The 13,438-nt window shown below is 38.9% G+C and overlaps 1 protein-coding gene across 1 annotated transcript; it reads left to right on the forward strand.

Moving 5' to 3' along the window:
- The first annotated feature begins 4,036 nt into the window (after positions 1 to 4,036).
- LOC311085158 (chymase-like) lies at positions 4,037 to 13,103 on the forward strand. Its single transcript, XM_084117590.1, has 5 exons — positions 4,037 to 4,484; positions 4,565 to 4,724; positions 4,915 to 5,050; positions 12,483 to 12,692; positions 12,785 to 13,103. Exons 1-5 carry the CDS (start codon positions 4,148 to 4,150, stop codon positions 13,025 to 13,027), a joined length of 1,086 nt encoding a protein of 361 aa, XP_083973716.1. The 5' UTR covers positions 4,037 to 4,147; the 3' UTR covers positions 13,028 to 13,103.
- The last annotated feature ends 335 nt before the right edge of the window (positions 13,104 to 13,438 follow it).

Here is a 13,438-nt window from a genome sequence, read left to right on the forward strand (position 1 = left end):
AGCATGACCGGTTTGGTGGTGGGTCAGTGAGGGTCTGGGGAGGCATATCCATGGAGGGACGCACAGACCTCTGCAGGCTAGACAATGGCACCCTGACTGCCATTAGGTATCGGGATGAAATCCTTGGATCCATTGTCAGACCCTATGCTGGTGCAGTGGGTCCTGGGTTCCTCCTGGTGCACAACAATGCCCGGCCTCATGTGGCGAGAGCATGCAGGCAGTTCCTCGAGGATGAAGGAATGATACCATTGAAGGGCCACCACGCTCACCTGACCTACATCCAATAGAACACCTCTGGGACATTGTGTTTCGGTCCATCTGACATCACCTGGTTGCACCTCAGACTGTCCAGGAGCTCAGTGATGCGCTGGTCCAGATCTGGGAGGAAATACCCCAGGACACCATCCGTCGTCTCAGTAGGAGCATGTCCCGACGTTGTCAGGCATGCATACAAGCACGTGGGGGCCATACAAACTACTGAGAACCATTTTGAGTTGCTGCAATGAAATTTCAGCAAAATTGACAAGCCTGCTGCATCATTTTTTCACTTAGATTTCCGGGGTGTCTTTGAATTCAATCCTCTGTAGGTTGATTATTTTCATTTCCATCAAACGATGTGGCATCCTTTCGTTCATAACACATTACCCAGTCCATATTAGTATAGATATCCAGCATGATATTTTTCCCCATTGAGATCTGATGTGTTTTCAAAGTGTTCCTTTAATTTTTTTGAGCAGTATATATATATATATATATATATATATATATAAGTATTCAGACCCCCTTAAATTTTTCACTCGTTATATTGCAGCCATTTGCTAAAATCATGCAAGTTCATTTTTTTCCCTCATTGTACACACAGCACCCCATATTGACAGAAAAACACAGAATTGTTGACATTTTTGCACATTTATTATAAAAGAAAAACTGAAATATCACATGGTCCTAAGTATTCAGACCCTTTGCTCAGTATTAAGCACCCTTTTGATCTAATATAGCCATGAGTCTTTTTGGGAAAGATGCAACAAGTTTTTCACACCTGGATTTGGGTATCCTCTGCCATTCCTCCTTGCAGATCCTCTCTAGTTCTGTCAGGTTGGATGGTAAACGTTGGTGGACAGCCATTTTCAGGTCTCTCCAGAGATGCTCAATTGGGTTCAAGTCAGGGCTCTGGCTGGGCCATTCAAGAACAGTCACGGAGTTGTTGTGAAGCCACTCCTTCGTTATTTTAGCTGTGTGCTTCGGGTCATTGTCTTGTTGGAAAGTGAACCTTCGGCCCAGTCTGAGGTCCAGAGCACTCTGGAGAAGGTTTTCGTCCAGGATATCCCTGTACTTGGCCGCATTCATCTTTCCCTCGAATGCAACCAGTCGTCCTGTCCCTGCAGCTGAAAAACACCCCCACAGCATGATGCTGCCACCACCATGCTTCACTGTTGAGACTGTATTGGACAGGTGATGAGCAGTGCCTGGTTTTCTCCACACATACCGCTTAGAATTAAGGCCACAAAGTTCTATCTTGCTCTCATCAGACCAGAGAATCTTATTTATCACCATCTTGGAGTCCTTCAGGTGTTTTTTTAGCAAACTCCATGCGGGCTTTCATGTGTCTTGCACTGAGGAGAGGCTTCCGTCGGGCCATAAAGCCCCGACTGGTGGATGGCTGCAGTGATGGTTGACTTACTACAACTTACTACAAGCCACAGTGATCTTTGGGTTCTTCTTTACCTCTCTCACCAAGGCTCTTCTCCCCCGATAGCTCAGTTTGGCCGGACGGCCAGCTCTAGGAAGGGTTCTGGTCATCCCAAACGTCTTCCATTTAAGGATTATGGAGGCCACTGTGCTCTTAGGAACCTTAAGTGCAGCAGAATTTTTTTTGTAACCTTGGCCAGATCTGTGTCTTGCCACAATTCTGTCTCTGAGCTCTTCAGGCAGTTCCTTTGACCTCATGATTCTCATTTGCTCTGACATGCACTGTGAGCTGTAAGGTCTTATATAGACAGGTGTGTGGCTTTCCTAATCAAGTCCAATCAGTATAATCAAACACAGCTGGACTCAAATGAAGGTGTAGAACCATCTCAAGGATGATCAGAAGAAATGGACAGCACCTGAGTTAAATATATGAGTGTCACAGCAAAGGGTCTGAATACTTAGAACCATGTGATATTTCAGTTTTTCTTTTTTAATAAATGTGCAAAAATGTCAACAATTCTGTGTTTTTCTTTTAATATGGGGTGCTGTGTGTACAATAATGAGGAAAAAAATGAACTTAAATGATTTTAGCAAATTGCTACAATATAACAAAGAGTGAAAAATTTAAGGGGGTCTGAATACTTTCCGTTCAGTAACCAGTATTAGAGAACTGCACAAGATACACTGACATTTCCCAATACCTTCCATGAATTCATCATGTAATGAGCCCCCAAAAATATGAATATCTTCGTGAGTCTGCTGTCAACAACAGGCCTAAACCAGTCATGGTACCAGTACAAAAACACAATCAGTAAAATATCATCTAATTATTATCAACAAAACTTTGAAAATATCGAGATATATTTTTGTCAATATTGGTTACCCCCCAATGTATGGTATTAATTTTAATTTCTAGAAGAAAAAAGGTTAAAGCCTTAAATTTGACTTTAAATCGTGTGCAGTAAACATTAAAAAGGAAACACCAAGAACATCCAGTGCATAAAGCATTCACACATGCTCAAGAGTTTCAGTGAACTCCGTAAGCTCCCGCTCAAACGGCCCAAAGTCCGACCAGCATCCGACCAGCGCGGAAGGTCTTTACGTGTTACTGTCCTTTTCTCGAGGCAAAGTATTTTTTGATTAAATGCAATACATTTGAATATGTATTCTCTCGTTATTTCATCTGACTCCATAAATGAAAAGGTTTTAATGATATCTTTGGATCATTAATTGTGAGCGAATATTTGACTATTCCGTTTAACTCTTCAATGAAAATAATGTCAAAGTCAGTTAGAATAATCAAATGTAACAATTTATTATGTCAGGTAAATGTATCATGCCAATTTCATAATCAATTCAAAGATAATCGATACAAAACATCAAATTCTCTAGAATAAAGAGAAAACATGCAACCCAACATTAAGAAATACGTAAGGCTGAGAGGGAGACCATTTGTCTAGAGGCCAACCCCTCCTTGTGTGCTAGTTATCCATAAACTCTCAAAAACCTTTTTGTTTTACTTATTTGGAAATGAGACATTTGTACCAGTCGCACTGTGACATTTTAAATGATACCAAACATGAAAAATACTCTGTGATAATCATTCACATTAAACTATACATTTTCTTGGGTGATTTACATGTGGTCTCAGCATGTGAGAGGGGGAGTGAGGAAGAGGGGGAGTGAGGAAGAGGGGGAGAGATGTGTTCTGAGGTGTGACTTTGCCTCACAAATGGTGAGTTCAAATAGTAATTTCCAGAGAGGTCCTTTGTCCTCTCAGGGTCTGGGTGCTCCCCAACCAGACTGTCCGGCATTTCCTAATTTATCAATTCTTACAACTCCGATGGCTTCCACTGTCTCAAGATCTCAAAAGAATACCTTTGGAATATGAAGAAAGGGAAGATTCATATCACAAATGCGCAGTTTGGTTGATGCTAGCATATCAACAGAGACTTGATTTCTAAAGAAATTCACAACCAGAAGTTGCTCAAATTACAGATACTGAAATTCTCACAACTTTTAAAACTGATAGTGTGTGCTTTCTGATATTATCAGCAAAGTATGGGTTGTCTAATAGCGAGAGCTGATGATAACTACTGATCTGTGGTCATAACAAGCTTAAATGATGATACATCAGTGAAACTGATCTGGATACAGTTGTGAGGACAATATCGACATGGCAAAAAAGACTAAATAACTATAACTATAATAAAAAATAACTATTAAATAATAAATGAACTTGAGAACTGGCTGACTAAAATCAGTTTGAAAATGCTACCTCATGAAATAAAGGCGTGAAGATAATCGTGACTGAAAGCTGCAATTGATTTTTTATTGGTTAAAACCAATGGAGAATATCTCGTATTTTTCCGTGGGTGCTCGGCCATTTCCGTGCTCTGTATAAAAGCAGGAGGCAATATTTCTGTGGTGCATACTGAGTTTCACTGAGCTGTCAACAATGAGCATCCTTTGGCATATAACTAGTCTGCTACTGCTGCACTCCTGCACTCCAGGCAAGGCCGGATTTACCACTGGGCCGATTGGGCCGGTGCCTGGGGGTGATGCTAGCAAAGAGGAGTTTAGCACAACATCCTGCCTTGCTATTTCAGATGAACCTGAGCATCAGCACCAGCCCAACAACACAGAGAACCCCAGCCCGGCTGCAGTGACAGACACCTATTCAAGTGCCCCCCCACCACCACAGTCTCCGACTCCGCTTGAGACCGAAACTGAAGCAGGAGCTTCGGAAGCCGCTGAAGGCCGCAGAGACCTGGCGGTGAGGTGCCTGACTCCAGGTGATCACATCTAATCTACTTATGTAATTACAAAAGGTTGTTGCTGTTGAATTTTTTCATAGAACTAAACTCTTTCTTAGGTTTCTCCGTCGTGCAAGATGGTATTGTTGACAGTGATGTCTCCATTCCACACAGTCGACCCTACATGGTCTACATTCGTGACTCTAAATCCAAAGCAGTATGTGGTGTTTTTTTGGTAAGAGAGGATTTTGTGATGACAGCCGCCAGCTGTAAAGAAAGGTAGGTGAAATTAATTACTGTATTTTGGAATTTTATTAAAAAGGGTATACAAATTGACACAAAATCCACAATTCTATGGGAAAAAAGACACAAAAAGGTGACAAAAAAGTGTCAGTAATATTTTTCTATTGTTAATATATATATATATATATATATATATATAAATATGGCCTCTAAATCTATTTTTTTTTGTCATCTTTAGTCATCTTAAGGTGTATTTGGGCGTCAATGACACCAACTTTTTACCTGACGGTGTAGCTGTTCATCCATTTCCACATCCACAATTCAAGAGCAATACACCAGGTCATGACATCATGCTTCTGAAGGTAATATATAACATTGAACCATTGGATGCCTTGATAAAATAGCCTTTCGTAAAAGGAAGCAGGAAATGGAACTATGGAACCGGAAGCAGGAAATGGAACTATGGAAAAGATCTATTTAACTATGAAAAGAACCATCAGCTTATCATTTTCAGAGCACCTCATTAAATTGATACTTGCATGGTCTGTGCAGTGGACAATTCTTGAAGTGGTTGAAAATTGACTTCGTTGATGGGTCCGTGAGTGTCAAATGTCACTGTACAAGTTGCAATCGTTTTCTTCTCTGCTGGATGGAGAAGATATGATGAACTTGCATGGTGGTTCGACGCTGTTGTGGTTGAGAGAGTCCTCTCTCTCCTGAGTGAGCACATGCCGGTTGTGAGTCGAAGCCTGCAGCCAGGGGGCCTGCTGAGGCCACGCTGGACAGCACGGCATCCCGAACGTATCGAGAAGGCCAAGAGTTGATCGTTGCCCATTCAGTGATGGTAAGGTTGCAGTTTTCTGGATTGAAGAAAATAGCAGTCTGACTCCCTTTGGGAGCGTGAAAGGATGGCAGGCGGTGCCCACGGCCTGCTGGGGCCCACAGTATCAACTTGAAGGAGCAGCAGTTGAGGCCAGCAGAGAAGAGAGGGAAGTCACTGTGGATTGTCTCTAATAAAGCCTGAGAAAGGCCCCACCACTCCAGGTTTGCTTGACCAATGAGAAGGGTGGAATTTCCAAGCGGGAGATTCCTCTGGTTGATTTATGAGTCTTTGCTCTAAGCGTGCTCATTTGCAATGGCACGCTGGATTGATTTCTGATGACGAAACTAAGAAAGATTCTTGTAATACCAATATGTTGCACAGCTATCGGCATATCATGTACACAATCATTTCGATCTTCAAAGTACCAATTTATAGAGACCAAACATGGTATACGTGAAGTTATGTTGACTGTTGGTTCTATAATAAAATACATAGTATCAACAGATAATAGTATTAAAAGACACAACACAAGACAGTAAATCATTCACAAAATGTTCTGGAATGCATGTTAATTTCATGTTAATCAGTTCATCGATAAATGAATGCAGGAAAGTCTGTTCTAATGTCTGTAGGTGTTTGTGAGCTGGGGCCTTGTTCACATTGCTAAGAGTCGTGAAACCAACTTATCTGATCGTGGTCATGGTAACGCAGACATTCTTGTCCTGTTTGGGGGGATGGGGCCACAGATACCAGAGTGAGATATAAAAAAAATTGTTAACCTATAACAAATACTTGTGTCTGACTTGTCTCAGTCGTTACACATCACAAATGCGCAGTTTGGTTGATGCTAGCATATTAACAGAGACTTGATTTCTAACGAAATTCACAAGGTAACAGAAGTTGCTCAAATTACAGATACTGAAATTCTCACAACTTTTAAAACTGATAGTGTGTGCTTTCTGATATTATCAGCAAAGTATGGGTTGTCTAATAGCGAGAGCTGATGATAACTACTGATCTGTGGTCATAACAAGCTTAAATGCTGATACATCAGTGAAACTGATCTGGATACAGTGGTGAGGACAATATCGACATGGCAAAAAAGACTTAACTCAAAAATAACTATTAAATAATAAATGAACTTGAGAACTGGCTGACTAAAATCAGTTTGAAAATGCTACCTCATGAAATAAAGGCGTGAAGATAATCGTGACTGAAAGCTACAGTAGATTTTTTATTGGTTAAAACCAATGGAGAATATCTCGTATTTTTCCGTGGGTGCTCGGCCATTTCCGTGCTCTGTATAAAAGCAGGAGGCAATATTTCTGTGGTGCATACTGAGTTTCACTGAGCTGTCAACAATGAGCATCCTTTGGCATATAACTAGTCTGCTACTGCTGCACTCCTGCACTCCAGGTGATCACATCTAATCTACTTATGTATTTACAAAAGTTTGTTTCTCAGAATATGCTGTTGAATTGTTTTATAGAACTAAACTCTTTCTTAGGTTCGATGGTAGATGGTATTGTCGGCGGTAAAGTCTCCATTCCACACAGTCGACCCTACATGGTCTACATGCATGACTCTAAATCCAATAGAGCATGTGATGGTTTTTTGGTAGGAGAGGATTTTGTGATGACAGCCGCCAGCTGTAAAACAAGGTTGGTGAAATTAATTATCATATTTTGGAATTAGAAAGGTGACTTTTGATATCCAAAGTGGCAATATCTTTGTATTGAAATATGGTAACACTTTACAATAAGGTTCATATTAGTTAACAATCTTAGTTAACATGAACTAATTATGAACAATAATTCTTCAGCATTTATTAATCTTAGTTAATATTCATTTCAACATGCACTAATACATTATTAAAATCAAAGGTTGTACTAGTTAACATAAGTAAATATATTAACTAACATGAACAAACAACGAACAGCTGTATTTTTATTAACTAATATTAACAAAGATGAATAAATACTGTAACACGTGTATTGCTCATGGTTAGTTCATATATTTACTAATGTTAACTAATGAATCTTATTGTAAAGTGTTACCTGAAATATATATTTGTGTAAATCTGTTTTTTTTTTGTTTTTTTTTTGTCGTTGTCACCTTTAGTCATCTTAAGGTGTATTTAGGCGTCAGTGACACCAACTTTTTACCTGACGGTGTAGCTGTTCATCCATTTCCACATCCACAGTTCAAGAGCAATACACCAGGTCATGACATCATGCTTTTAAAGGTAATATATAACGCTGAACCATTTATAATTGAAATCACGCCTTTGAAAAATGGCCATTCATAACAGGAAATCTGATGTTTGTAGAATATAATTTGGCTAAATCTAATTAACTTGTATCTAATCAAATGAATACTAAAAATCTAATGAATACATTCTTTAAAACACAGAAAAACATAGAAAGAAATGTAGAACTTTGCACCTTTCCTTTCAGCTTGAAACCCCTGCAACTTTGAACAAAACTGTGAAGACTATCACCTTGCCAAAAAAAGGGAATCCCAAAAATGCAATCTTAAAGGATTGCATGGTCTCGGGTTGGGGCTTGCAGGATTACGGTCGTGGGTCTCCATCAAAGGTCCTCAAAGAAGCAAATGTAACTCTGTTGGACTCTAAAAACTGTGGGACACCCGACACTCTGTGCAGCAAGGGAACGACTGGACCAGCAGAGGTATTTCAAGTGGCATCACTTACAAATTATTATCCATTGTGTATTGTTAGTGCATTCTGGATATACTAATAATCAAATGATATCATCCACAGGGAGACGCTGGGAGTCCACTTGTTTGTGGAGATGTTGCTCATGGAACTGTATCTTATTACAAAAAGGAGTCAAATGGAGAGTACTGCTCAAGATACACTGACATTTCCCAATACCTTCCATGGATTCATTGTGTAATGGGCGCCCATCCTCCCCCCCCCCATCCAGGACAATGAAGCAAGTAAGGGCAAGCTTTATCTTTTCTATTATTCTAATCAAATTGAATTGGAATGTTCTAATTTGACATAAAAGGTGATGCATTTACCCCTAAATAAGTTAAATTTAAACTTACATATGGGTGAAAATGCCCCTGGAAATCAATTTAAGGTGGCAAATATTGCCCCTTAAAATTTTTTTTAATTTCTGTCACTGCTGTGAACTGACCACTGCATAGAATATGAAAAATATGAATATCTTTGTGAGTCTGCTGTCAACAACAGGCCTAAACCAGTCATGGTACCAGTACAAAAACACAATCAGTAAAATATCATCTAATTATTATCAACAAAACTTTGAAAATATCGAGATATATTTTTGTCAATATTGAGTACCCCCCAATGTACGGTATTAATTAAAAAAAATGTAGGTCTTAAAAAGGTCTTTAAAAGCCTTAAATTTGACTTTAAATCGTGTGCAGCAACCCTGCTTTAGCAACAAGGAAACACCAACACTGTAAAAAAAAATTACATCCCCAAGTCAAAAATTTCAAGTGACCGATAACATCTAAATTTTTCAATTAGTCTGACGTATTATTTCTCATTGAGCCAATGTTAACAGACTATTGCAACAAGAATTTCACTTGGGCCAATTGAAAAATTTAGATGTTATCGGTCACTTGAAATTTTTGATTTGGGAGGGTTAGAAATTTTTTACAGTGAAGAACATCCAGTGCATAAAGCATTCACACATGCTCAAGAGGTTCAGTGAACTCCCATGGCTTCCACTGTCTCAAGATCTCAAAAGAGTACCTTTGGAATATGAAGAAAGGGAAGATTCACATCATAAATGTGCAGTTTGGTTGATGCTAGCATATCAACAGAGACTTTCACAAGGTACCAGAAGTTGCTCAAATTACAGATACTGAAATTCTCACAACTTTTAAAACTGATAGTGTGTGCTGACAGGGGCGTCATGCAAGCCAAAATTCTGGGGGGGGCACAATCTGAGACGTTGCAATTGTTTTCTGACGGGTGATATGGATCATGTTAGGAGGGGTCAGGGGGTTTCTCCCCCTGAAAATTTTTAAATTCTGGCTGCCAAACATACCATTTCAATGCAGTTTGGGAGGGACAGAAATACCTTAACGGAGCTAGCAGCAACCCTCCTCTTTCTGAGGACTAAGTTAAAGTATCTATTTTGTAAGTTTATGTAAAAGACAGGTTGATGAAAGAACTGTAAGCTCAAATTCAAAAGCTTTTGAAGTCTACTTCATTAAAGCATGTTTACACACACACTTACTGTACACTTAGGCCTACTACACATGATTTTAAAAACAGTACCATTGCAGTTTTTATGTTATGATTTTAAATTGGTATGTGACCTAAGAACGATCTTACATTAAAGGTACATAAAGGTGCTGAGGTCTGACTTTGTGGTGCTCTGAAGTTATTTTAATATTAATATTAATATGTGATGAAGGACTTTGAAAGAAGTTTGACAGATTTCAGATTTCAGTGCTGAATAAGGTTAACACTACCACGTTTATTTGAAAATGGTTAATATTTGACAAATGTAAAAAAGTAATCAAATTAAATGTAATATGTAACATTACTTTAGTAAAATCATTGAAATACTGTAGTTACACTGCTCATTATTATATTTTAAATAAGGAACTTGTAAAGAGTAATTTATGAGCTAACAGAAAAGCTAGTAACTTGTACATTTAACCTTTGAACCAGACAGAAGGGCTATAGCTAGCCATTGGATTTATGATTAGCTGCCTGATCCGTGAAGAACCGTGAATAACAGTCTATGGGAGAAACATCAAGTCGATGCCTTGATAACGTTAGGTTGGATTTTGCAGTTAGCCTACAACAAATGTAACACCCTCGTTTCTATGAAACTGAAAACAATTGAACCAGCTGGAGACTTTGACACAAGACAAAACAGAACAGATGTTTCAAAACCGATCAGATAACGTTACTATGGCTTTGTATGGCAGTAACGTCAGCCAACTAGTTTACGGTTAGACTAGGCTAGCTATCGATAACGTTACACTGACACAACTTAAGTTAATGCTCTGAATTCGCAGCTAATATCAAATCCATAAATTTTTTATCAAGTTAAAATTTCCAGGTCAACCACAAATAATCCCACTACCTTTTAATATCATCCGATAACTAATTCAATGCCGATTTGTTGCTTTGCCCACATACCACTTCAAGACCATCTGTAAAACATTGCCAGCTCAACGTGCGAGACGAGTGAGTTGCTTAAACATACACAGCAAAGATTTGATATACACAGACACCATATTAGGAAAAAGGGGCGGGCTGATGCTGACCGATTTATTACACATCCAGAAGAATACATTTGAGTCGTCATAGGCTCTGGTATATTATGGAGCATAATAGGAATAAAGTTGTGACAAAAACATTATCAGGGAGGAAAAATCTGAGGGGGCACGTGCCCCACTTTGAATGGGCATGACGCCACTGCTTTCTGATATTATCAGCAAAGTATGGGTTGTCTAATAGCGAGAGCTGATGATAACTACTGATCTGTGGTCATAACAAGCTTAAATGCTGATACATCAGTGAAACTGATCTGGATACAGTGGTGAGGACAATATCGACATGGCAAAAAAGACTTAACTCAAAAATAACTATTAAATAATAAATGAACTTGAGAACTGGCTGACTAAAATCAGTTTGAAAATGCTACCTCATGAAATAAAGGCGTGAAGATAATCGTGACTGAAAGCTACAGTAGATTTTTTATTGGTTAAAACCAATGGAGAATATCTCGTATTTTTCCGTGGGTGCTCGGCCATTTCCGTGCTCTGTATAAAAGCAGGAGGCAATATTTCTGTGGTGCATACTGAGTTTCACTGAGCTGTCAACAATGAGCATCCTTTGGCATATATCTAGTCTGCTACTGCTGCACTCCTGCACTCCAGGCAAGGCCGGATTTACCACTGGGCCGATTGGGCCGGTGCCCGGGGGTGATGCTAGCAAAGAGGAGTTTAGCACAACATCCTGCCTTGCTATTTCAGATGAACCTGAGCATCAGCACCAGCCCAACAACACAGAGAACCCCAGCCCGGCTGCAGTGACAGACACCTATTCAAGTGCCCCCCCACCACCACAGTCTCCGACTCCGCTTGAGACCGAAACTGAAGCAGGTGCTTCAGAAGCCGCTGAAGGCCGCAGAGACCCGGCGGTGACGGGTAGGTTAACGTACATTACCAGTTTGACAGCCTCAAAACGTAGGCCTATCTATTACTTTTTCTTTCTAAATCCGTGCCTGACTCCAGGTGATCACATCTAATCTACTTATGTAATTACAAAAGGTTGTTGCTGTTGAATTTTTTCATAGAACTAAACTCTTTCTTAGGTTTCTCCGTCGTGCAAGATGGTATTGTTGACAGTGATGTCTCCATTCCACACAGTCGACCCTACATGGTCTACATTCGTGACTCTAAATCCAAAGCAGTATGTGTTGGCTTTTTGGTAAGAGAGGATTTTGTGATGACAGCCGCCCACTGTAAAACAAGGTAGGTGAAATTAATTACCGTATTTTGGAATTTTATTAAAAAAGGGTATACAAATTGACACAAAATCCACAATTCTATGGGAAAAAACACACAAAAAGGTGACAAAAAATTGGCAGTAATTTTTTTTATTGTTTATATATATATGGCCTCTAAATCTGTATTTTTTTTTTGGTCATCTTTAGTCATCTTAAGGCGTATTTGGGCGTCAATGACACCAACTTTTTACCTGACGGTGTAGCTGTTCATCCATTTCCACATCCACAATTCAAGAGCAATACACCAGGTTATGACATCATGCTTCTGAAGGTAATATATAACATTGAACCATTGGATGCCTTGAAAAAATAGCCTTTCGTAAAAGGACATAGTTGATGTTTACAGAATTGGCAAAACCTAATCACTTGTCTGAATGCATTTCTTAAAATTCAGGGGGAAAAAAACATAGAAGGAAATGTACTTTTCACCTTTCCTTTCAGCTTGAAACACCGACAAATTTGAACAAAGCCGTGCAAACCATCACCTTGCCAAAAAATAGCAGTGAAAACATCTCAAAGGATTGCATGGTTATGGGTTGGGGTTTGCAGGAATCAAATGTTCTCAAAGAAGCAAATGTAACTCTGTTAGACTCTAAAAACTGTGGGACACCCGACACTCTGTGCAGCGAGGGAACGACTACACCAGCAGAGGTATTTCAAGTGACACCACTTACAAATTCTTATCTAAAGTGTATTGTTAGTGCATTCTGGATATACTAATAATCAAATGATCTCATCCACAGGGATCCTCTGGGAGTCCACTTGTTTGTGGAGATGTTGCACGGGGAATTTCATCTTATTACAAACAGGAGTCAAATGGAGAGTACTGCACAAGATACACTGACATTTCCCAGTACCTTCCATGGATTCATCATGTAATGAACACCCATCCTCTGCAGAAAAATCAAATAAGTAAGGGCAAGCTGGAAGAGCATGAAGAGGAAGAGCATGAAGTCATTAAGTTCAATACAATTTGTTTGGTTTAATATAAATTTAATTATCCATGTTTTACTACTGCAACAGTTAGCAAATGTAACATTAAATGTGCTATTTTAAAATAAAGGCTAATTGTTTTACAAAAGTCTAAAGTGCATTTCCTTTGTCTAAAATGTATATACCAAGCATCCATGCTGTAGTTAAGTGGCTCTAAAGCAATATAAATATATATATATATATATATATAGGCTATATATATATTTTTCCAACTTTTTCTTAAAAAGCTGGAAAATGGTTTAAATCAATAAAATCCTATAACTTTTTATTTCTAGTTATAAGCTCTAAAATACTTTAAGGTAAGAATCTGGTATAGTTCTATAAAAATGTGCATGGGATACTGAACAAAATAGTGTAAACAAACTTTATTGAATTCCTTTGTCATTCTCACAAGACTTTAAAGT

Source organism: Abramis brama, assembly GCF_963993115.1.
Source record: "Abramis brama genome assembly, chromosome: 6".
NCBI classification, from domain to species: domain Eukaryota; kingdom Metazoa; phylum Chordata; class Actinopteri; order Cypriniformes; family Leuciscidae; genus Abramis; species Abramis brama.